Below are 25,225 nucleotides of genomic sequence, written 5' to 3'. Positions count from 1 at the left end.
GATGCAGAGAATATTAGGCCTATTTAACAGCATGATAAGCCAAAAGATTATTTTTCATATATTTGTTGTCACTAGTAAAGAAGAAGGTGAGAGAATTCACTATTTCAATCAAATAGGCTGGTGGTATGGAGAAAAGTGTAGGAACTCTGTAGTTAGCAGTCCTGAATTTGAATCAGGAATCTGATACTTGTAACTTAACTTTTTTGGCTTTTGTTTCTTCACCTGTTAAATGTGCAATAATAACACACATAAAGGCCTTTTGAGGGGATTAAATTAGATTATCATATGTATAAGTGCTTGATTCATCACAGGTACTTAGTACAAGCTAGTTTCCTTCTTTTCCCTCTTTCATTTTTAACACTTGAAATTATATAGATACAAATTTCAAGCAGACTTGGCCCCAAATGGGATGTAAGGTGGGTCTGTTTATGAGGTAGCAGTGATTTATACCAGTTACTCTTAATGTTTACTGGGCCACATACCCATTTAGCAATCAGATGAAAGCCATGGATCTTTTCTCTCAAAAAAAAACGGCATGCGTGTATAACATTTTACATGTCACAGAAATTCTTAAATTGAAGGAATTGAACAAACAAATTCAATTTCTAAAACTCATCTACGAACTTCAGGTTAAGCAGTTTTCTTTCATACTAACTGATATAATTTCTAAATATATGGTAGTGGCCTTATATTTGTGAAAATGGCAACTGGGATCTTCCAATAGTTATAAACTAGTGTCTAACAATAGTTTGTACTTTCAAACAAGTCCTCCCAGGAATGGCTATGTGGAAATTTTCTGAAAAGCTAACATTAAAAATAATAAGAAGAAACACTTTCAAATGTGACAGAAAACTTTGCTTGAAAACAGCTCTTATTCTAATAAAAAATGTGTACTGTCATATTGGAGGATAAGTTTCTTTAGATAAAATTCCATCATCTACACTATCACGTATCAGGAACCATAATGAGGCTTGCGGTACATTTTCCTTTGGTCTGTGATATTTATTTGGGACCTGAATTTCAGCAACAATCATTTATCAACCTCTGTTTACACTAGACAACTAGGAACAGTAAACCAACATGGTATCTAAGCCACTGGTCACATTACACAAAGTGTACTATGCACTGAAAAGAATGTATATAATAAAAACTCAGTATCAAAACACTGGCCTGTAATGAATCACAGCCAAGTTCCAAACTCTGTAGGTCAAGCAGGGGGGCAACTATGGTCAGTTTCTGATTCAGCCACACACATTCCTGTGGTAAGAAGTAATTAAATGGTGGGCTGTGGAGGCCAGGGTGGGTGTGTACAATAACAACATATTGACACAGGATAACTTTCATCTTTTGTGAGGTCATGAATATAAGTGCCAGTGATCATCAGACTCAGATGATGACTTGGTAGTTTTTTCCTGGAAGTTAGAAATGAGGCATTTTAAGGTCTCCTTTACTATAATCAACAACTACATTGCTTTTCTTATTTATTCTCAAGGTGTATTTGATTTTCTTTCATTTCTTGTTTACTTTCATTAACAGCAATTAAAAGAGAGAAGCAAAGTGGATTCATTCACGCAGTCACATCATATTCTACCATTGTTTTGGCACCCTCCCTCATGTTAATTCCATTTACTTGTGTTTGTGGTAATTTATCCCCTGCCTACCCCTTTGAAACAAGAAGGAGGACATTCAAAGAAAACACTAAATTAAAAAATCCCTGTCAGCATGACCTAAACTTGGAGGCTTCTGCCCCTGGAGGTGTAACTCAGAATGGTGCAAGAGTGACTCTCAGTGACCTCGGAACTATCAATGGAGGGCAGGTGGTCCACCACAAAGTAAATGGCCAAGGGAGAATTTTATCAATTAAGGCAAGACTGTGCTGAGAGAAAAAAATTGATAGAATTTGAGCATTAAATTCATTACAAAGAGAAGACTGTTGTGATTTTCCATGACGCCAGTCATCCCATGAACCTCCTTTACCCTCTCCTATTCCTATGCTTTCCAGAAAGTTATTCCATGGTTCCCTTCCTTCTGCTGCGGTTCTCAGAAATTTTTATCCACAACGAGCTGTGTTCTTTGGCTAAAGAGATGGTACATTCCTTTTTATTACTGCTGAACTGTTCGTTTTTATCTACTCCCAGCCGCCCACAACACAGCATCAGGAGTGCTTGACCTGACTGTGCTCATGGGACCCAGATTCAGACCCTCAGAAATGCTGCCCAGCCTGTGGCTCCTGCGGACACAGAGGTGGCCTTACACTCAGGAGATGCACCACCTACTGTGGCTAAGACTCAAGATCAGGGGTCGGCAAATTACGGCTCATGGGACAAAACCAGGACACGGCCTGTTTATGTACAGCCCGTGAGCTAAGAATACTTTTTGAACTTTTAAATGGTTAAAGCACATATACACATACACACACACATCAAAATGATATTTCATGACATAGTTTAAATTTGGGGGTTCGAAAATAAATTTCAGTGTTCAGTGTCTTTAGAACACAGCTCCACTCGTTTATGTATTATCTATAGCTGCCTTCTCACTACACTGGGAGAGCTGAGTAGTTGTGACAGAGACTGCATGGCCTGCAAGGCCTAAAACATTTACTACCCGGCCTTTATAGATACAGTTTGCAGACCTGTGCTTTATATTAGTGTTTACTGGAAGGAATCAGTAAGGGGCCAGTGGTGCTAGCTGCTACAGACCACCATTTTTTAGTGAAGGGATGCCAAGGAAGACACAGAGGTGACAATGGGAATCTTTAAAATAATAATAAAGTAACCAATGCAAAATAAGCACTTATGAGAAGGTTCTGGAGCCCTGGTGGTGCAGTGGTTAAGAACTATGGCTGTTAATCAAAAGGTCGGCAGTTCAAATTCACTAGCCGCTCCTTGGAAACTCCATGGGCAGTTCTACTCCATCCTATGGGGTCCCTATGAGTTAGAATCAACTTGTCGGCAATGGGTTAATGGTTAAGAAGGTCCTAATTCCAACACCCACAATGGCACTGAAATTTGAATGTGTAAAGTAGAGGAAAGCCAGTATCTTTGCTTAAAAAGAGAAAGTGCTTTATGCAACAATTGACAGGAATCATTTGCTTTAAGGACAAAGTGGACAAAAAGTTCCTACGAAAAAGTTGTCAAGCGTGGCATCAGAGGAGTTTATGGGCAGTGGTATTCTTCAAGGCAGTGTTTCGAGGGTGGAGAGATATGCAAGGAGTTACTGTTGTGGCTGTTACTTTGATGCAACTTAGCACCTCCTTGAGAAAGAGCAAACATGGAAAACTCTGTGTGAGAGTGGGAAGGAAATACAAATTGCAGCACTAGGCTGAATGAGGGTCAAAACTCAATCTACTTGAAACAACCTGGTCCCAGGCCCACAACACTGCCTGTGAGAAAGGACAATGAACCAGTCCATGCTTCCTGAATCCCCTTTCTGCTGTTCCCCGCTCTGGAATCTTCTCTGGAAAAGGCTCTTTGTTCTGCTTTCGGTTTGTCTTGCCCCAATCAGCATGTGTTTACCTGCCTCTACAAATTCCCTTTACTAAGATTTCCTTGTTAAAAAACGTTTTAAGAGAATGTTAAAGAAAAGCACATTTCATCTATGAAAGAGATTCATTTAGGTAGCAAATGTTAACAAGAGAAAAGCTATAACATTTATGCTGGCCCCTGAACTAAGCATCCGGTCTACATGCTCCTTGTTACCTGTCCTTGATAAAGCAGCACCCAGCGTCAGACAGTTAGAAATCAAATGTGTCTGTATAGTGTTTATGAAAGCAACAGAGAATGGATCCCATGTAAGAAGAATATGAGAAATCAGAATTCTGCTGCTGCTCCGAAAGCCCTGGAGTCTAAGGCATTTCCTGAGTTTAGTTCGTTTTCTGGTCCTGCATCCAAGCAGCTGGAAAGTTCAACAAGTTGATGGTGGTGATGACCCTAAACACTATCTGCCTCTTCTGGACTTTGTCGCAATGGTACTGGATCTGCTTGCGGATCACCAGACCAAAGTGGTCCACCTCCAGGATGTACGACAGCTTGCCCAGTGGGGATGTCGGAATGATCTGTTTGAACTGCTTGTAAATAACTTTGTGGACTTGATTCTTAAGGCTGAACCTTCTGGTGAGCAGGGACTGCAGCATGTTCCCAAGAGTGATCCCCAGGACTACCCCCAACTCACTGACTACAGATGCCTGGTCAGAGCCCTTCTCTCAAAGGATCTCAGTAGTGTGTTCACAGGTGACCTTTGGCAGCACTGTCAGCAAGGCCGGCAGACTCATTTCCTGAACTCTGAGTTGCTACCACCATGGCTTCTTCAACCACAATGTTCCTTCTCCATGAAACCCTTTGATAGTACCCACCTGGTGCTCAGGAACTTGGAAATGTAGCTCCTCACAGAGCCGAACAAAATGATGATGCAGCGCAGGCCCCCCTGCAGCTCCTGGCGGCCGTTCACAGTGATGGACATGGTGATGCTCGCATTACCACCACACAGTAGCCCCTCCTGGTCATTCGCCATGGGGGAAAGGGTAAGGACTCCTTGTCGTTGCTTCTGAACCACTTGCCCACCAGCATCCTGTCCAGCACCATGAGGATGATGTCACAGTCAATCCCTCTACTTCACAGGTCATCTGCTCTGTCTGATGGAGCCTTCCTGGTTCTGCAACAATGAGCCCCTTGGGATCCATCTCAGTGGTTCTGCACCCAGCACACTTCTCCTTGAGATTTTTGGCAATGCCCATGATGGTGCCGCCCATGTCCCCTGAAGCCAGCAGCATGTCCAATTTCCCATCATACTGCTGTAGTATCTCCTTAGTAGTGGTGTCTAGTAAGCTGGGGGTTGCTGGCATTGCAATACTGCTCTAATATGTGAGGATTAGGAATTTTATCCTTCAGTATCCACACCACCTCCGCCACATGCAACTTGGGGTTGCTGACCCTGGTGTTGGTGGGCATCCTCACAATTGGTCCCACAGGACATACACCTCTCCATGTTCATCTTATCCAGCATCATGATGATGAGGCAATAGTACTTCATGATAGCAGCCAGTGCCAATCTGAACCCTGTGTTCCCAGGTATTGGATCGACGATGGTATCCTTGGGTTTCAGATGGTACCCCCAGTATCCTGGTTCACTCAGCATCCTCGATCATCTCCATGCTCATCCGGTCCTTCACACTTCCACCCACATTAAAGAACTCATACTGGGCCAAAAGGGTACTTCCAACCAAAGTTCTTTCCGATCTTGTTGATTTTGATCATGGGGGTATCACCAATTTCCTTTAGGATATGTGGCAAAATTTTGGGAGATACTGACAAGGCAGCATCGTGATGCAGGGACTCGGCAACAGGACTCACAGCTGTCAGGCCCATCTGCTAAGGGCACTGGGTCCTTTCAGTTTCTAACTGAAATGCTGGCAGTTTGAGTCCACCCAGAAGCATCTCGGAAGGAAGGCCTGGTGATCCAATTCTGAAAAATCAGCCACTGAAAATCCTGTGAAGCACAGCTCTACTGGTGACACGCATGGGATCACAATGAGTTGGAATCAACTCAACAGAAACTGTTTTTTTTTTTTTTTTTAAATGAATGGTAGGCCAGCTCGGTGAGGCATTGGTGGTTTAGTAATAGAATTCTTGCCTTCCATGTGGGAGAACCAGGTTCAAGCCCCAGCCAATGCACCACATGTATAGTTACCACCTGTCTGTCAGTAGAGGTTTGCACATTGTTATGATGCTGAAAAATGGTATCATAAGAAAGGCCTGGTGATCTACTTCTAAAAATCAGCCTATGAAAACCCCGTGGGTCACAATGGTCTAATCTGCAGCCCATTATGCACATGGCTCAGGACAAGGCAACATTTTGTTGTGCGTGGGGTCATCATGAGTCAGGGGAACAACGTCCCTCTATTTATCCAAATAGTTATTGTCTTAATTCCTAGACTCATACATTTGCACTGTGGGATTAACTCAGCACATTTCAGCTTTGCAAGAGGTACCTTTCACGAGGCTTTCCGAATATATCATACTGTCATGTCTTCCCTCTATGCCCAGGGAATCTAATTCCAGTTTAGCATCCAAAGATGCAGTTTCCCATGTGAGTTTTAAAAAGATGATTATCTCTGCAAGAAGACAAGAGTGAGACCTTGCCATGTTTTTCATTTAAAATGTGGCGCCATTAAGGCCTGAGCTGATTTTGCACCTGCTTCGATACAAAGGTTTTCCTATTCCCTTAAACCCTACCATTAGAGGTAGTGTATCTTTCTTTGGCTTGTCAAAGTACATTCAGTCACATAGCACAGGGATCAGCACAAACTTTGGTCCACCCTTGGAGCGACAGTATACATTTCGGTGACTTAGGACTCCATTTAACTCATGTGAGGATATCTAATTCTGATTTTCCTTAATGCTAATATAACTTTGTTTGCAGCATATCTGGATACGATTGATTATGCCATATCTCACTGCTTTCTTTAACCTTTAGGGTAAGGCGAACTAAAGACTAACTGACAAGTGACATTTAGCAGGACTCAATCCTGGTCCAGAGAAGCCTCTATGTGAAATCCTAATAAAACCAAGATCTTTGTAGTTCATCTTCTTTGCCCTATTCTAGAGAAAAGTAATGTTTTACCTAGACAAGAAATAGCACATTCTGAAGGATTTCTGATGTATTTAACGTGGAAGCTAAGCCAAATATAAAAGGCTTATGAAGGGATAAATGCAAAGAAACCATCTTAGAGCCATAAACTGCTAATCTATTGTAATTATAGTAAATAGTTAATGGATACATAATTAAAATGGTATCATATATCTTCCAATTATATTATTTGGGCACATGAATAAGTAGAATTCCTCAGATCTGTCTTCTTCTATGTGATTTTAGACAATATATTCAATACAGTTAGTCATTGTGCTGTAATTTCTTCATATTTATATTAAAAAAAGATACTCCAGTCCTAATTTGTATGTCAAATGGGTGATTTTAATACTGTCATATACTAGACAAGTGAGTGATTCATTTACTCTTTCTTGGAGTTATTCAATGATATTTTGCTACTTGTTAAATTCAACATTGAAAGCCCTGTTATTTGACTGAATTATACTCTATTTCAATTAACATTTTCATTTGTTGGATTTTCAGACTAGCTCTTTAACTAGTAAGTTAACAGAGGACGTAAAGCTAGAAAAATTACAATCGGTGCCTACTGTTTTGCAAACAAAAAATCTCCAAGTCCAAATATGGATGCAACATGAAAACTGTAAACATTTGCAATGATAATTTGTAACTGGCACCCCTGCTTTCTTTTCACAGCATTCAACTATGGCTTTCTTAATCTTTCCAAAATAGGACTCTGCCAGCTGCCAGCTGCAGTATACTGATTTCAATCTAGAAGAAAAGCTGCTACTTGCTTGGAAATCACTGGAATTTTTTACACCACAGAGGAAAAAGAAGAGACCTGATTAGAACATCTCTCAGGAAAACTTCTCCACTACCGTCTGACTAAAAATTGGAGGGCTCAGATGAACTGGGGCAGCCTGAACACATCAAACTCTAGAGCTTTTATACTGTCATTATCAAATAGTACTTATTAAGTTCACATATATGCAAATAATAATACTGGGAAATAAAATAAATAGCTGAAGTTATCAAACCTGTTGCCATCGAGTTGATCCCTACTCATAGGGACCCTACATGACAGAGTAGAATTGCTCTGTAGGGTTTCGAAGGAGTGGCTGGTGGATTCTTAAGTCAGTGCTTATTAGTATCAGACTCTGCACTAAACTTTATATGCCTGATCTAAAATCTTTACAACAATGCTTTGAGGTAGGTATTATTCTCACTCCCATATCATAAATGAAGAAGTGGTGATTTGAGAAGTTAATGATTTGTCCAAGTTAACACAGCTAGTAAGAAACAGAAGAGAGGCTGACTAACATGCCCTAAAGATAAATTGAGGGGGATTTACCTATAAAGAGATTAATGACAGAGGTGTGGGTAGGATGTACGAGAACCACCAGAACAGAGCAGTAACCTACGACTAGCAGAAGCAGAGCTGTTGCCATCTTTAGAGCAACAGGGACCAGGGGCTAGAAAGTGAGAGTTGCATAGAGAAGGCAACTTGAAGAGAAGTGTTAGCCTTCAGTGAAACAAACAAACAAAAAAAACAAAACCATTGCTGTCAAGTGGATTCCGACTCATAATGACCCTATGTGACAGAGCAGAGCTGCCCTATAGGATTTCCAAGGAGTGGCTGGTAGGTTTGAACTGTGACCCTTTTGGTTAGTAGCCAAGCTCTTAACCACCACGCTACCAGGGCTCCTAACCTTCAGTAGAGGAACACAATTTTTCAGGAAGGGAGCCAGGGAGATAAATACCCTGACCTCCTTCCCTCCCCTAGCCTATCAGAGTTCCCCACTGGCTGAATGACTGGAAGCCAGAAGACATGGAAATTAGCCTCTTGGGGCTGAGAAGAAGGGTGGAGACTGAATATGGGGTGGGGGGGTGGGGTAAACAGAAGATAGCCAGCACAACCACAGGTAACACAACAGAGTTTCAATAAATATGCTTTAAATTGAGATGCTTTCAACTTCGTGGTGGTGGTGGGGGGAAGCATTAGTAAGGCCATACAGATCTGTACAGCAGGCAAAAAGATAACGCAACAGTACAAGCAAATCAATATCTAAAACTCTCTGTATCCTATGATGAGAAAAATTATTAAAGACACATCTCTAGACACATATCGAAAACTGTTTCTCAAAAATGATTTCCTGATATTAGATTGAAGCATTAATGGCTGAGCTTATATAATTTGCTTGGTCATTGTTGCTTACAGGTATAACCATGAAGGGTATAATAAAGAGGGAATTGTTCACAATAGTATTTGGTTTCTGATAGGCATGGCATTGACTAAATTATTCTGAATATGAATGGCTCTTTATTACTGTTCTTATCATATACTGTTATTACTTATCTGAACTGTCATGCTTCCAGATTTCTCTAGCATGTCAAACTTTTAAATTTATTGATACCCTAATAGACTATAGCATTTCACAGTGTCATGCACTAATAGATGACAAATATTTTTTGATTGATTGTTTAATGAAATAAATGCGTTACTTATTGACTTATATACATTTTGATCCTCATGGCAAAATTAGAATAAACTTAAATCTGGAGATTGGTATACTGACTAGAGTGTTTGAAAACATTTTGCATATTTAAGATTAAGTCATACAGGGTCTACATATTAGATAAGAGCTTTCAGATGGTGAAAGCTTTATGAAAATAGTCCTAAACTTGTTACCACTTAAAATATAAAAGTTAATTTCAGGTCTTGTAAGTGTAATTTCATACACTGGGAAGAACTACTGTAAGCTGTGAAAAGTCGCAATAAGCCTATTTAAAAAAAGGGACAAATAGCAACATTCAGGCTCAAAGCCTTAAGAGCTCACTGAGCTAAGGGTATGGCCTGTAAAGTGAGATGTTTCAATCCTGGCTCTGACACAGGAAAATTATATAAACTCTGAGTCTAAGTTTTTCTCATGTAAAATGTGTAGAATAATGCCTTCCTCATAGAACTGTTATTAAGAATGAAATGAGAGAATACATGAAAAAAGTATTTCTTCCTAAGGCGTGTGTTACTTGGAACCCAGAAATATGTGATTTTCAACAGTGTTCTCTGTAAGATGAATGTATTCATATGCATTGTAATAAAAAACTGACATTTTTCTTTGGAATGACATGGAAATACAAATCAATGTAGCAACAGCAGTATAGCAGTAGTAGTAAAATAATAATAATTTAACAACTTACATAAAATAATATAGGTATTACGACTTCAGTTTTATAATGTTCCCATTTACTATACTTTCTCTGAAACAGGTGTATTTGTATTGTTTCTTGTCAGATGCTGGGTGTGAATATATGAGAGGTGAGTGATTTATGACTTATAACTAATATCCACACAGGATACATCTTTAGGAAGGCCAGTTAATCTTTATCAAGGTTGACCTTCATTTAGCATCAAAAGTCAATGCTACCATTAGAATGAAGAACACCAAGGTCACACGACAACTAAGAGCCCAAGAGATAGAAAGGGCCACATGAACCAGAGACCTACATTATCCTGAGACCAGAAGAACTAGTTGGTGCCCGGCCACAATCGATGACTGCCCTGACAGGGAGCACAATAGAGAACCCCTGAGGGAGCAGGAGATCAGTATGATGCAGACCCCAAATTCTCACAAAAATACCATACTTAATGGTCTGACTGTGACTAGAGGAATCCCGGCAGGCATGGTCCCCAAACCTTCTGCTGGCACAGGACAGGAACCATTCCCGAAGACAACTCATCAGACATGGAAGGGACTGGACAGTGGGTAGGAGAGAGATGCTGAAGAAGAGTGAGCTAATTATATCAGGTGGACACTTGAGACTGTGTTGGCATCTCCTGTCTGGAGTGGGGATGGGAGGATAGAGAGAGTTGGAAGCTGGCAAAATTGTCACGGAAGGAGAGACTGGAAGGGCTGACTCATTAGGGGGACAGCAAATGGGAGTAAGATGTACACAAACTTATATGTGAAAGACTGACTTGATGTGTAGACGTCCACTTGAAGCTCAATAAAAGTTAATAAAAAAAAAAAAAGTCAATGCTACCATTAACACTGTATTTCTCAGACAAGGGTTGTTAAATGCTTAAAATGACCTGTGACCAAAAGTCTTAGAGTTCTCATCTGACTACATTTTCAGTGACGACATGGCTGGATTGGTCACTTTATATAGACACAAAGGAATGTGCATATTAGCGGTAGATATTTTATCTCTACTCTTGACTTACATTGGAAGAAATTTTTCTAAGTATATTACTGACCTTTCTGTCTCTTTATTCTCTCTGTCCCTGAGAGGTACAGTGATTTGTTTGATTGGCAAATTTGAGAAGGCTCTGTCCTGCCCTTCTTCCTCTTGGGAACAAGCTACCTCAGGGAGCAAGCTACATCTGTTATTCTCCCAGGAGCAGATACATCCATCCCTTGAGATGAAGGGACTCTTCCAGTTCAATGTTGACTACATCTAGATAGGTTCTCTGCCTAATTTTGGGTGATGATGTGTTAATAAGTCCATTTGGCTGTCACACTAAGCTATATCCTCCATCTTGGCTTTTATAAAATATAAAGGTGGCATTTTTTTATTCCAATATGATAGTCTTTGTTTTATTTTTCAATTTGTTCAAAACATAGCCAAGGAGGAGGGAAGCTATTTTCTTTCATATACTACATATCTTGAGGGTACATATCTAAGTAAGGTGGCCTTTGTCCCTGGTTCTGGAGAAATAGCCCTTGGAGTACTTAGGGTGCACTGGTCTGGGACTTTCAGGCCACATCTGAGGATTTGTGCTGGTGAATGGGGCTGACCTGATCAGAAAAGACTCATCTGGGAGGCCAATATCAATTAGCCTCAGGAGGCACTGTTTAGCCTATCAGGCAGTACTGCCAATAAAAGCCTGGAACGAGAAGGCTCCGAGAACTTCCTGGTTGGCAAAGGGCGGGTGATGTGTCCTCTTTGGAATGCAGAAGCTTCACACTGGAAACCCTCACAGACCTTGCCTGTGCTTCTCTTCCTTATGATGATCCTGATTCATAGCTGTTTGCTATAATAAATCTATAATTGTAAGTACTGTACTCTCTGTGACTTTTGTGAGCCATTCCACAGAACTATTGAACCCAAGAGAGAAGGGGAAACCAGCAGGTGAAAGTGAGGGTGTCATGTTCACTCTCAAACTTGCTGCTAGTGTCTGTCTGTTTGGAACTCTGAAGGACAGTGTCCTTTTAACTTGTGAGACCTGCCTTAGCTCTGGATGTCATGTGGGCAGCTGGTGTCAGGAATGATGAAGTGGGAAAGTGGGGATTGGATCAATCGCCACACTTTGGGGACTGGATTCATGTTGATTCTTACCCACAAAGTTATCTACTAATATCTGAAAGCTGATATTCTTCCTGAATTCTCCATCAGTAAAGAACCCCTGAAACCCAACAGATTCCATCATTGCCAGCTTTTAGGGCCTCCTCAAGCCCCGCTGTTTTTCTCTGGAGGGAATTCAAGCCGCTTCTTAGCAATTTCAAAAAGCAGTTAGACAGCAAACAGCAATTTCAAAAAGCAGTTAGACAGCAAACAAACAAAAAACCATGTAGGTTATCATTTGGATTTTTCTAAATCTACTCTGGCTCCTGATACTGAACTAAGGAAAAAAAAAACAAAACTTGAATAATTTTACTGGGAGAAAGACAAATTTTTTTATACAAGGGTAGACAGATCTTTAAAGGTCATTTCATTTGTGAACAACTCCTGATGAAATATACCACTAGACAACCTAGACAGTAGACAATAACTCATCAAATGTGCTTATGACATTTTAGCATACACTTACCTCTGCTGTGTGCTTTGCCACATGCCCCACGATGACAATGACCTTCCCTTTGAAGCTCTGGAGTACAGTAGTGCAAGGGCCCTGGGTAAGCTCTCCTTCTGCCGTGAATGCAGCGCTAAATGGAATATTAAAGCTGCCTGAAATGTGGCCACGAACAAAACTGAGAAGCAAAGTTTAAGGAAAACATTTCTTTGTGTGCAGACTTGAGTGCATGAGAGAAACAAACAGAGGTACTGTATTTTTATGCAAATAATGTGCATCTTTTAAGTTTGTTGGCAACCGCACCGTCCCCCTGCCAGGTATTTTCATAAGCGCACTATGCTAATATTTTTTTTTCCGGTGTAAAAATATGACGTAATTGATTCCCAGATGATGGTACTGCTGAACATCTTCCATGCTCAAGCTCATAAGTATTTTATCTAAATAAAGTGAGGCACCTCCAAGTGGGAAAAATGTGGAAATGGAGCGAAAGGTAAAAGAAAACCAAAGACGTACAGAAGACCTCTCTGATTAAATAAGGAATTGTGAAAGATCAGCAAGTCAATGGTATTCACATGGGCTGTGCAATAATCACACTTTTTAGTTCATTACTACTACTGCTATTATTTTAAATCTCTAAAAGTAATACCAAAACCAAAACCAAGCCAGTTGCTATTGGGTCAATTCTGACTCATAGTGACCCTACAGGACAGAACAGAACTGCCCCATAGGGTTTCCAAAGAGCAACTGGTAGATTGAAACTGCCAGTCTTTTGGTTAGCAGCTGTAGCTCTTAACCACTGTGCCACTGGGCTCCAAAAGTAATACAGACAAGTAGATATTCTCAAGTCTAACCTGATACTGCAAAAGCCTATCCATTTTGGGAAAGTGGTACGTAGGACTCTACACAGAATTGTTAGAGGTCATTAGCACTGGTTGAAAATACTTCTGTTTGTAGGTTTATTTCTCAAGTAAACTTAGCTGACATTTTCATTCTTTTCAGGTTTACATTCTCTGAAGGGGAGATATTTAATTGCACTGCATTTTAAAAGGGTTCTGATGGTCTCATTGACTACTTTTAATTTAGGAATTAAAGGCATCTACTGGTTTTTTTTACTGGTCCAAGACAGACATCAGAAGAGACTCGAAAACTTGCTCTCGAACGTCGAGCAGCTAAAGCAAAAGGAATAAATGATGAAGTAAAAGAACTGAACAGAAGATGTGAAAGGGCGGCTCAAGAAGACAAAGTATTATAATGACATGTGCAAAAAGCTGGAGATAGAAAACCAAAAGGGAAGAACACACTCAGGGTTTCTCAAGCTACAAGAACTGAAGAACAAATTCAAGCCTTGAGTTGCAATAGTGAAGGATTCTATGGTGAAAATACTAAACGACGCAGGAAGCATCAAAAGAAGATGGAAGGAATACACAGAATCATTATACCAAAAAGAATTAGTCAACGTTCAACCATTTCAAGAGGTAGTATATGATCAGGAAGCGATGGTACTGAAGGAAGAAGTCCAAGCTGCTCTGAAGGCATTGGTGAAAAACAAGGGTCCAGGAACTGATGGAATATCTACTGAGATGTTTCAACAAATGGATGCAGCGCTGGAAGTGCTCACTCATCTATGCCAAGAAATATGGAAGACAGCTTCCTGGCCAACTGATTGGAAGAGATCCATATTGATGCCTATTCCCAAGAAAGATGACCCAACCAAATGTGGAAATTATAGAACAATATCATTAATATCACATGCAAGCAAAATTTTGCTGAAGATCATTCAAAAGCTGCTGCAGCAGTATATCGACAGAGAACTGCCAGAAATTCAGACTGGATTCAGAAGAGGACGTGGAACCAGGGATATCATTGCTGATGTCAGATGGATCCTGGCTGAAAGCAGAGAATACCAGAAGGATGTGTACCTGTGTTTTACTGACTAGGCAAAGGCATTCAACTGTGTGGATCATAAGAAATTATGGATAACATTGTGAAGAATGGGAATTCCAGAACACTTAATTGTGCTCCTGAGGAACCTGTACATAGATCAAGAGGCAGTTGTTTGGACAGAACAAGGGGACACTGAGTGGTTTAAAGTCAGGAAAGGTGTGCATCAGGGTTGTATCCTTTTACCATATGTATTCAATCTGTATGCTGAACGAATAACCTGAGAAGCTGGACTATATGAAGAAGAACGGGGCATCAGGATTGGAGGAAGACTCGTTAATAACCCACGTCATGCAGGTGACACAACCATGCTTGCTGAAAGTGAAGAGGGCTTGAAGCACTTACTAATGAAGATCAAAGACCACAGCCTTCAGTATGGATTGCACCCCAATAAAGAAAATAAAAATCCTCACAACTGGACCAGAAAGCAACATCATGATAAACAAAGAAAAGATTGAAGTTGTCAAGGATTTCATTTTACTTGGATCCACAATAAACACCCATTGAAACAGCAGTCAAGAAATCATTGCATTGCATTGGGTAAATCTGCTGCAAAGGACCTCTTTGAAGTGTTGAAAAACAAAGATGTCACCTTGAAGACTAAGGTGCGCCTGACCCAAGCCATGGTATTTTTCAATCACATCATACGCGTGTGAAAGCTGGACAACGAATAAGGAAGACCAAAGAAGAATTGACACCTTTGAGTTGTGGTGTTGGTGAAGAATATTGAATATGCCATGGACTGCCAAAAGAATAAACAAATCTTGGAAGAAGTACAACCAGCATGCTCCCTAGAAGCAAGGATATCGAGACTGTGTCTTACATACTTTGGACATGTTGTCAGGAGGGATCAGGCCCTGGAGAAGGATATCATCTTTGGTAAAATATAGGGTGAGCAGAAAAGAGGAAGACCCTCAATGAGGTAGACTGACACAGTGACTCCGACAACAGGCTCCAACATAACGATTGTAAGGATGGCGCAGGACCGGGCAGTGTTTCATTCTGTTGCACATAGGGTCGCTATGAGCCAGAATCAACTTGACGGCACCTAACAACAGCAACAACAACAACACTGGTCCCTGGGTGCGGCAAGAAGTTTGTGGTCAACTATTAATCTAAAGGAACAAAGGCCTGGCAATTTGCTTCCTTAAAGATTACAGCCAAGAAAACCCCTTGGAGCAGTTCTACTTTGTAACTGACCAAAAATTGCCGTGAGTCAGAATTTACTGGATGGCAACAGGTTTGGTGTTATTAGCTTAAAATAATAATTGGAAATATCACAAGATTTTAAAGAAAAAAAATGCCCCAGAAAGTAATTAAAATGTACAATTAAAAGAATGAGAACACAAATTTGGAAATAAAAGATCATTCAGAGAGGAAGACATTCTTACATACCATTCATTAATGAAATTATTCCTCAAAAAGTAAACATAAAATAAGAACAGTGAACACTGCTCTGAAAGAGAGGTATATGATTCTTTGATCAGATATATCAATTTGAGGAGGACGGGGAAGATTCCCCTGAGAAAGTAATGGCTGAGTTAAAATTTGAAGACTTAATAATAGTTAATCAGACAGAGGGATGGAATGGAGGGGGTAGGATGGTGAAAGGGATAAACATTTCAGGCAGAAGAGTTAGGCCTGTAGAAGGAAGTAACATGATCAATTAGAAATGAAGGCACGCCAGTGTCAGTGGAATTTAGAGAGCAAAAAGGAGCATGGGATGAGATAAGCCTGGAAATGGACGCAGAGCTCAGACCATGCAGAGCCTTGTAGATCATGTTCATGATACTGGTCTTTAAGAACAAGGGAAATCAAAAAAGTGTTTTAAGAAGAGAGGTAACATATTAGATTTGCACTTTGATAAGAATATGGGGAAAAGCTAGCAGGGGAGTGGATGAAGAGTGGGTTATAAGAAATTTAGGCAACATTCCTTCCTTAACAATCATGATGATGACCGCGAAGGGATGTTTGTATGTTCAATAGAGGCATTTTTTTCTCAAACTCCCACTTTAGATACACTCTTTAAAAAATGGAAAAGTCATAGTTTTAAAAGGTTATGGCGCATGCAACTATAGTAAAAAAGTCTATTCTACCAAAAGCCATCTATATATACAATGCACTTCCGATCCAAATTTCAATGACATTTTTTAATGTGATGGAGAAACAAATCACCAACTTCATATGGAAGGGAAAGAAGCCCCGGATTAGTAAAGCATTACTGAAACAGAAGAACAAAGTGGGAGGCCTTACTCTACCTGATTTTAGAACATATTATACAGCCACAGTAGTCAAAACAGCCTGGTACTGGTACAACAACAGGCACATAAACCCATGGAAAAGAATTGAGAACCCAGATATAAATCCATCCACATATGAGCAGCTGATATTTGACAAAGGCCCAGTGTCAGTTCATTGGGGAAAAGATAGTCTTTTTAACAAATGGTGCTGGCATAACTGGATATCCATTTGCAAAAAAATGAAACAGGACTCATACCTCACACCATGCACAAAAACTAACTCCAAGTAGATCAAGGACCTATACATAAAGACTAAAATGATAAAGATCATGGAAGAAAAAATAGGGACAATGTTAGGAGCACTAATACAAGGCATAAACAGAATACAAAACATTACCAAAAATGACAAACAGAAACCAGGTAACTGGGAGCTCCTAAAAATCAAACACCTATGCTCATCTAAAGACTTCACCAAAAGAGTAAAAAGACCACCTACAGACTGGGAAAGAATTTTCAGCTATGACATCTCCGACCAGCGCCTGATCTCTAAAATCTATATGATTCTGTTAAAACTCAACCACAAAAAGACAAACAACCCAATCAAAAAGTGAGCAAAGGATATGAACATGCACTTCACGAAAGAAGATGTTCAGGCAGCTAACAGATACATGAGAAAATGCTCTCAATCATTAGCCATTAGAGAAATGCAAATTAAAACTACAATGAGATTCCATCTCACTCCAACAAGGCTGGCATTAATCCAAAAAACACAAAATAATAAATGTTGGAGAGGCTGTGGAGAGATTGGAACTCTTACACACTGCTGGTAGGAATGTAAAATGGTACAACCACTTTGGAAATCTATCTGGCGTTTTCTTAAAAAGTTAGAAATAGAACTACCATACAACCCAGAAATCCCACTCCTCAGGATATACCCTAGAGAAATAAGAGCCTTTACACGAACAGATATATGCACACCCACATTTACTGCAGCTCTGTTTACAATAGCAAAAAGTTGGAAGCTACCAAGGTGTCCATCAACGGATGAATGATGAAATAAATTATGGTATATTCACACAATGGAATACTACGCATTGATGAAGAACAGTGACGAATCTGTGAAACATTTCATAACATGGAGGAACCTGGAAGGCATTATGCTGAGCGAAATAAGTCAGAGGCAAAAGGACAAATACTGTATAAGACCACTATTATAAGATCTTGAGAAATAGTATAAACTGAGAAGAACACATACTTTTGTGGTTACGAGGTGGGGAGGGAGGGAGGGTGGGAGAGGGTTATTTACTGATTTGTTAGTAGATAAGAACTACTTTAGGTGAAGGGAAGAACAATACTCAATACACGGAAGGTCAGCTCAACTGGACTGGACCGGGATAAACTGAATGCTTCGAAGGTCAGCAGAGCAAGGGCAGGGGTTTGGGGACTATGGCTTAAGGGGACTTCTAAGTCAATTGGCAAAATTATTCTATTATGAAAACATTCTGCATCCCACTTTGTAGTGTGGAGTCTGGGGTCTTAAATGCTAACAAGCGGCCATCTAAGATGCATCAATTGGTCTCAACCCACCTGGATCAAAGGAGAATGAAGAATACCAAGGTCACACGATAACTATGAGCCCAAGAGACAGAAAGGGCTACATGAACTAGAGACTTACATCATTCTGAGACCAGAAAAACTAGATGGTGCCCGGCCACAACCGATGACTGCCCTGACAGGGAGCACAACAGAGAACCCCTGAGGGAGCAGGAGAACAGTGGGATGCAGACCCCAAATTCTCATAAAAAGACCAGACTTAATGGTCTGACTGTGACTAGAAGAAGCCCGGCAGTCATGGTCCCCAAACCTTCTGTTGGCCCAGGACAGGAACCATTCCCGAAGACAACTCATCAGACATGGAAGGGACTGGACAGTGGGTTGGAGAGAGATGCTGATGAAGAGTGAACTACTTGTATCAGGTAGACATTTGAGACTGTGATGGCATCTCCTGTCTGGAGGGGAGATAGGAGGGTAGAGAGGGTTAGAAACTGGCAAAACCGTCATGAAAGGAGAGACTGGAAGGAGGGAGCGGGCTGAGTCTGGGGGAGAGCTTATATATGTATATAAGCTTATATGTGACAGACTGACTTGATTTGTAAACTTTCACTTAAAGCACAATAAAAAAATTATTAAAAAAAAAAAGGTTATGGCACATGCAACTAATACTCTTTCCTAAAAACTCATCAGTCACCAACTACGTAAGGGGGAAAATTATAATTAGTGGCTTGGTAGTTTTTCAGTTGCCCCAGAGTTTGTAAGCTCACCTTCTTTTAGAGTCCTACTTCTCTCTCTCTGTCTGCCCGACTGTCTCTCTTATACTCTGTCATTAATGGCAAAAGAAGAACTTTGAGGGTTCTACTCTAAAGACTTATGGTGGAGAATGAGCACATATTTTACATTTAAAATTTTCTAGTCAGTGTCTATAAAAAACTTCTGAAAAATGAAAGAAGATAATATCAACGTTAGCATTCTAGTGGACAGTGTATAGTTATAGCGTCTTCTAGAATGGGTACAGAAGTTATCATTGTGGGGAGATCACCTTTGGGTCTCATTGGCACTAGTTTCTCAAACATTCACAGTTACTCAATATTCTCAGCGGCAATTTTTGTGAACAATAATGACTCTGCCCTCAGCACATAATTACTCTGATAGTACTTTTATTTTCATCAAAGCAAGATGAAAATTTTTGGTACCACAAACTAGGAACATAACAACCCAAATATTCTTAGCAAATGTATCTACAGCTGTCAGGTCTGAATCAGTTGCCAGAGAGAGTTTCCGTGTTCACCAAACAGCCCTTATCAACTGTTATCGTTTTTTCTTTCTAGTGCTTTTGTGGAAACCCTGGTGGCATAGTGGTTAAGTGCTATAGCTGCTAACCAAAACACTGGCAGTTTAAATCCACCAGGTGCTCCTTGGAAACTCCATTGGACAGTTCTACTCTGTCCTATAGGGTCACTATGAGTTGGAATCGACTTGATGGCAATGGGTTAGTGCTTTGCAGTATCAACAGCAATATGAATCTATCTTAATCATCATATGCTATAGCAGACATGTTTGGGTTGCCTACCGAGACCCCACTTTCTGCTTTGGAAGGGCCTCTAATCACGGCCCCTGATGAAGGGGGGCACCTAGGCTGTCATATTGGCATCACACAGCCCTGCTACAACCCTGGCTGACTGGAGAGTGGTGAAGGGGGAAGTAAAGATGAATAGCTGATGCACGCTGAGCCAATCAGATTCTTTCATTTGAAAATCAGAAATAAAAAACTTAAAGATAATCCTTAGACTGTGTTACACTATAAAGCCACATTTTAGTGCCTGCTGAGTACAATATGTCCAACCACATATGATTAGGAAATTAGAAGTGCCGACTTTAGAAGTAAAATTGTTTACTTTACAAGTTAAATAATGTGAATTTTTGGTTTCAAAAAAGTACCCATCTCTATCCAAATATCCAATGCCTTCATCTAAAATCATAGTTAAGTATCTGGATGATTTTATGGGTTTAGTATCGCCTATTTACTACGTGCTTTTAAAGAAAATTTTAAACTGCCTTTTAGTCACTAGAAGTATGTCGTAAACTTATCATCATCTTAGAATTTCTGGTGGTTGTGCTTTGTAGATTGATATTAAAAAAAATTCCAGTTTAAATGTTAAAATGCTTGACAAAATATTTTGGTGGCAGAATCTTTTTGGGAAGAGCAAAGTTCTACCCCAGTACAAAACCATTTCAAACCTATTTTTGGCAATTTTGATACTATATTTCCTCTATTCTTATTCAACCAAAAAATCCTGGAAAACATCCAAAAACACTCATCCAAGAACGTTCTTCCAAGAACGCTATTGCCATAAAACTTCTAGCCTCTGCAAGATTGGGTACAAATGAATGCTTGCGGGCAGGGTGGTCAAACTTCCGAATCTTCTCTCCTTAGCTGCATGCACTGCTGGCCCGGTAAAGGCAGAACGAGGTTGGCCTAACAGTCCGTTTGTAATGTACTACTGTAAACTGTTGTTTAAATAGGTTAGACAACACAGACAGTTTCAGTTAAGGATCTTGTTTCCTTGGTCATTATTTAACTGCTTACAATACAAACTCTCATGTGATTCAGCCATCATAAAATGAAGTAGAACTTGTTTAGGTAATCTCTAAAAATCTGAGAGGCTGTCACATTATACAGAAGAGGTAGGTAGTTGAATACTTGTTTCACTTTTTGAGTCTTTCATAATCATAATAAAATATTAAGTATTTGAAAAATGAGCAAAGTACACATTTCAGTATATTTTGTATGACTGAGACAGAATGATAACTGAAGAGTGAAATAGAAGACAATTTTCTGACATACGGTGACCCTGAGTGATCGAAGTCAACTGTGATCAACCCTTGGCCAAATCTGGCAAAGAGGGCAAAATGAAAGAGCATGAGATGAGATAAGCACTTTTTTCATGCCCTGAGGACTTCCGTTTTACTTCATTGTACGGCAGTGAAGGACAGGTATATACAGGCTCTGTATACTACAGTACTGTTGCAGATGAACATGTAACCATACATATTTTAGGATTATGACTGTAGTTTCATTGCTTTCCCTGTATTCTGACTTCTGAATCAAAACATCTGAATTCTCTATATTCACCTTTTGCATTTAAAAAAGTCATTGCTTGTCAGCATAAACACAATTATGGGGTAAACATGATCTACACTAGAAGAGGTTCTATACTAAGTATAGTGCTGAATTGCCAGACACTATGCTATCTTAAAAACCAGGAATTAAAAAAGAGACAGCTTCAAAATACCTAGTTTACAGACTATTCAGGCATCAGAGGCCAAAGTATTTATGTTGTAACTCTGCCCCAATCATATATACATCCTGATAGTGTAATTCTAACAATGCCCACCAAAAATTTCACTTTGGTATTGATAAAAGTGGCAATGGCACCCATAAGCACTAATTTTTAACCTTCCAGTGCTTTTAAGACATTTTCAATATTAGGATTTTTGACAATATACTTGAAGGAATTATAAGATCAAACACATAATCAAAGATGTTGGCAGTAATTACAATGGAATCTCTACTATGGAATAATGTAACATAAAAGCATAAAAGTACCTAGTTATTGCTGCAGTCACTTGGCCAGGTATATGATTAGAGCTGTTGACTATTCTGACTGTGCTCCGTGATATACTCCAGTTACCATAAGATTTTTCTTTGGCACCTGGTGATCTTCTGCTATACATCTTATCCAGTTTTGCAGTAAGTTGTAACCCTTCCTGGTTCAACACTCCATAAGGCAGACATTAACAAAAAGCACCAAATGAGGGCTTATAGAAAAAATAAAGTTTCACATTAATCAAAATCTGATGGTCCAGAGTAGAAACAGTTCAGAAAAAGTATTGTAAGGTTCTTTTAACAAAAGAGTTGGATTATCAAAACAGCTAACAGGTAGAGTGGTATGTATTATCTTCTAGGTTTCTAAGATAGGAAAACTTCCCTGTACTCATAAATAAGTCAACTACATTGCAATACTACAAGTACATATATTTCACTTTGTACTCAAACAGATTACAAAAAAAAAAAAAAAACAACCCGCAGTTTTACAAATGAGATAGATGGGCAAATAATCACATTTCAAAAAATATTCTTGACTTTACAAAAAAAGATTTATTTCAAAATTCCTTTTAAACATTTGTTCAAAATTCAGCATAGAAATAATCTCACATTTTTGTAAGTCCTAAAAGAGTACAGTATCTTTGCTAGGTATGACACTTCATACCTCTAAAGACAAAGCATACCAGTATTTCACCAGAATGCTTATTAAGGTATATATACTTTTATGTTGACTTGTTTGTTTGCTATATTAATTATAATTAATGTTGTATATCTTTGAGCTCAAACTAAAGGATATACCTTTAGTATGTCAATAACCAAAAGGAAATATGGAACTAAGCCCATAGTTTCCTCATATATAATGTAACTGAATAGCATTAACTGATAAAAAAATCGTATTTTTATATATCATCATTTCCTTGCCATATCTGCTGCTTTCTTGGGCTGATATCACCATTCTCCAAATCATCTAGTCTAATACCTCATTTTTGATATCTCATCAGTTACAACATACTACATTTTAGTGTTCTAATAAATCTCATCCTCCTACCTCCATTCCCATTAACACTTCCCCATTTCCGACACTACCTATCTTGATCTTAGCTTTCTTTTTTCTCCAAGTCTGTTCTCTTTCCTTGGAAATGCATTTTAATTACAATATTGTCAGATTAAAAAATTTAAAACAATGATCTGACTATCACAGCCCTGCTGAAAACTTTCCCTGGCTGCCTGAAGGATGAAGCCCAAGTTTCTTAGTTCAGCTCTCATGAAGACGATCTATTTCAATTCCAGCGTAACAACCACACATGGTCTCTAGGATATGTTCTTAGGTGTCCAACTCCTGTAGTTTTCTGCCTAAAGAGTTTTTTCCTCCATATTTCTGAGTGTTCAAGTATTATGCATTCTTTAGGGGTTTCCTCCATGAAACCTTCCCTTCCCACATTATCTGTATATCTCTCATGACAGCAATTTTTTCATGTATAAAACATAATAATGTACAGGTCTTATGCCTCCATTGAGATTTTACACTTTTTTTTATATCTGAATCTCTTACAATGCTTAATACAGTGTCTAAAAGACAGCTTACATATCTATCTACCAATGCTTGTAAGCATCATGATATAGAGTTCCCCTTTGCCAGCACACACTTTAAGAAAAGGGGAAGAAGCAGCAGAAAAAGTAATTTCTCTGGATTATCTCTAGCAAAGGTACTGACCCAAGTGGCTCAGTAGAACTAGTTTATTTTAGAGAAAAGATAGAGACATCGCTCTTCAAAACTGCTTATAAGAAGGAATGTTTATGTGTATCAAATATCTGGGTAATTCCATCCCTCCAGTCTTGCCTGCCACCATCACCCCCAACCACCCTCCACACTGCATCAAAGTAATCTCTCGAACATGCAAATCTGAGCACGCCACTTACCTGATTAAAATTCTTTAAGGCTTTCCCACTGCCTTTGTAGTAAATCCCAACCTTCTCAACATGTTATGCAACATTCTCCATGAAGCTGCCTTTGCCTATTTTAGTCTTATTTCTCACCTCTCATGTATTCTAGCCATGCTAACCCAGAACACTTATAATTCCCTGAATGTGTTTCCCTTTCACACCTCTCTGTGCTCCATGAAGTGTTTTCTTCAGTTTGAAACGTCCTCCCTCTCCTTTCTTCTTTGCCGGTCTAAATCCAACTTGTCTTTCAAAATCTACCTCAGGCATCACCTCGTTTAGGTGTCCATTCTTTATATTCCCATGGCATTCTGGGTATGCCTCAGACATAGATCATTTCACACTGTATTGTAATTATCTATTTAACATATATGTCTCAGCCACAAGACCATGACTTTAACTCTGTATCCTCATTGCCTGGCAAAGCAGATCCTCCAGCAGGTTGAATGACTTGCTGATTGAATAAGCCTGTATGGCACCCTAGGAGCTGGGTCTCAGAGCAAATAGGAGCTCTTCAACAGCTAATGTATCTCTTGCAACTAAGACCAATCCAGACAGTGGAGAAATTCCTCAGTAGTGACTGCCATGTACTAGCACATTATACAAGGTTCATTCAGATATGGTAGAAATTTTATTTCAGGTGGTATGCCCCTAGGCCTGAATGGGATGACAAAATCTTAATAAGCCTGTTTATCATTATTTATCCTGCTCTGACTACAAGTATCTCTATATTACTTTGAAGAAGGTCTAGGAAACTAATTCCTCATGACACAGAGACAAGGACAATACTAGTATTCACTGAAGATGAAAAACATGGCAAAATAATAAAAATGAGAGTTTATGTGTTTTCAAATTTAAAAATTAAAAAATTTATGTCCGAGGTTGTCTGTCCTTTAACATGTGATGTTTAAAAAAGCAAAAGGCTGTTACTTCACGCAAATGAGAATAATATTTCTTCAAAGTATTTGTGTCTACAGATAACATAAGTTGGAATGAATTTACATGGCTAAGACCACTCAATATAAACTCCAGGAAATTAAAAATCCTAAATATTTAGAAATAATGAAGAAAACAACAGTTTAGCTAGTATATTACCTTTGAAGCTATTAACATTACATATGAAATTTATGCCACCACATGAGAAATATTATCGATTGCCTCTTAATCACTGGAATTATTATTTGCTACGAAATGTCTGCAGTATATTGAAGAACAAACATCTCTGACTTGAACTTTTACTCTGAGTAATATTTCTTGTTTCTTATTAAAAACAAACAAAATTAAGACATGATTTCAACAAAAACTTGAACATGCTATGTAGTGTCCTTGAGTCTTTAGCTCTAATACTAAGGGGTTAGACTAGATCATCTCTAGGGCTCCTTCTTATTGTAAAGTTCTGTGATTATGTTTTTATTGTGAAGTTAGCATAAAGTTCATGCCCTCCAGCTTAACTTTCCTGTTCGGTGCATTTCTGCTTTATCTCCACCAGAGGTTGAGGTAGTTCCCTCAGAGCACTGGTCCTCTAGTGTACTTTCTCTCACT

At 39.3% G+C, this 25,225-nt stretch overlaps 1 protein-coding gene and 1 pseudogene across 12 annotated transcripts in view; both read right to left on the bottom strand.

Annotated features, from left to right (window-relative positions):
• TBCK (TBC1 domain containing kinase) overlaps positions 1 to 25,225 on the bottom strand; it is a 284,662-nt gene that overhangs the window by 21,429 nt on the left and 238,008 nt on the right. For all 12 annotated transcript variants that reach the window (XM_064285475.1, XM_064285476.1, XM_064285474.1 and 9 more), the window contains one exon: positions 12,416 to 12,575. In XM_064285475.1, the coding sequence (XP_064141545.1) occupies positions 12,416 to 12,575 (160 nt within the window). The remainder of the gene's footprint in view (positions 1 to 12,415; positions 12,576 to 25,225) is intronic.
• On the bottom strand, positions 3 to 8,444 carry LOC135231426 (cystathionine beta-synthase-like protein; annotated as a pseudogene).

The sequence above is a fragment of the Loxodonta africana genome, chromosome 5 (genome assembly GCF_030014295.1).
Source record: "Loxodonta africana isolate mLoxAfr1 chromosome 5, mLoxAfr1.hap2, whole genome shotgun sequence".
NCBI classification, from domain to species: domain Eukaryota; kingdom Metazoa; phylum Chordata; class Mammalia; order Proboscidea; family Elephantidae; genus Loxodonta; species Loxodonta africana.
Note: the sequence above shows the minus strand (reverse complement) of the source record. Positions and strands in the feature narration are given on the sequence as shown.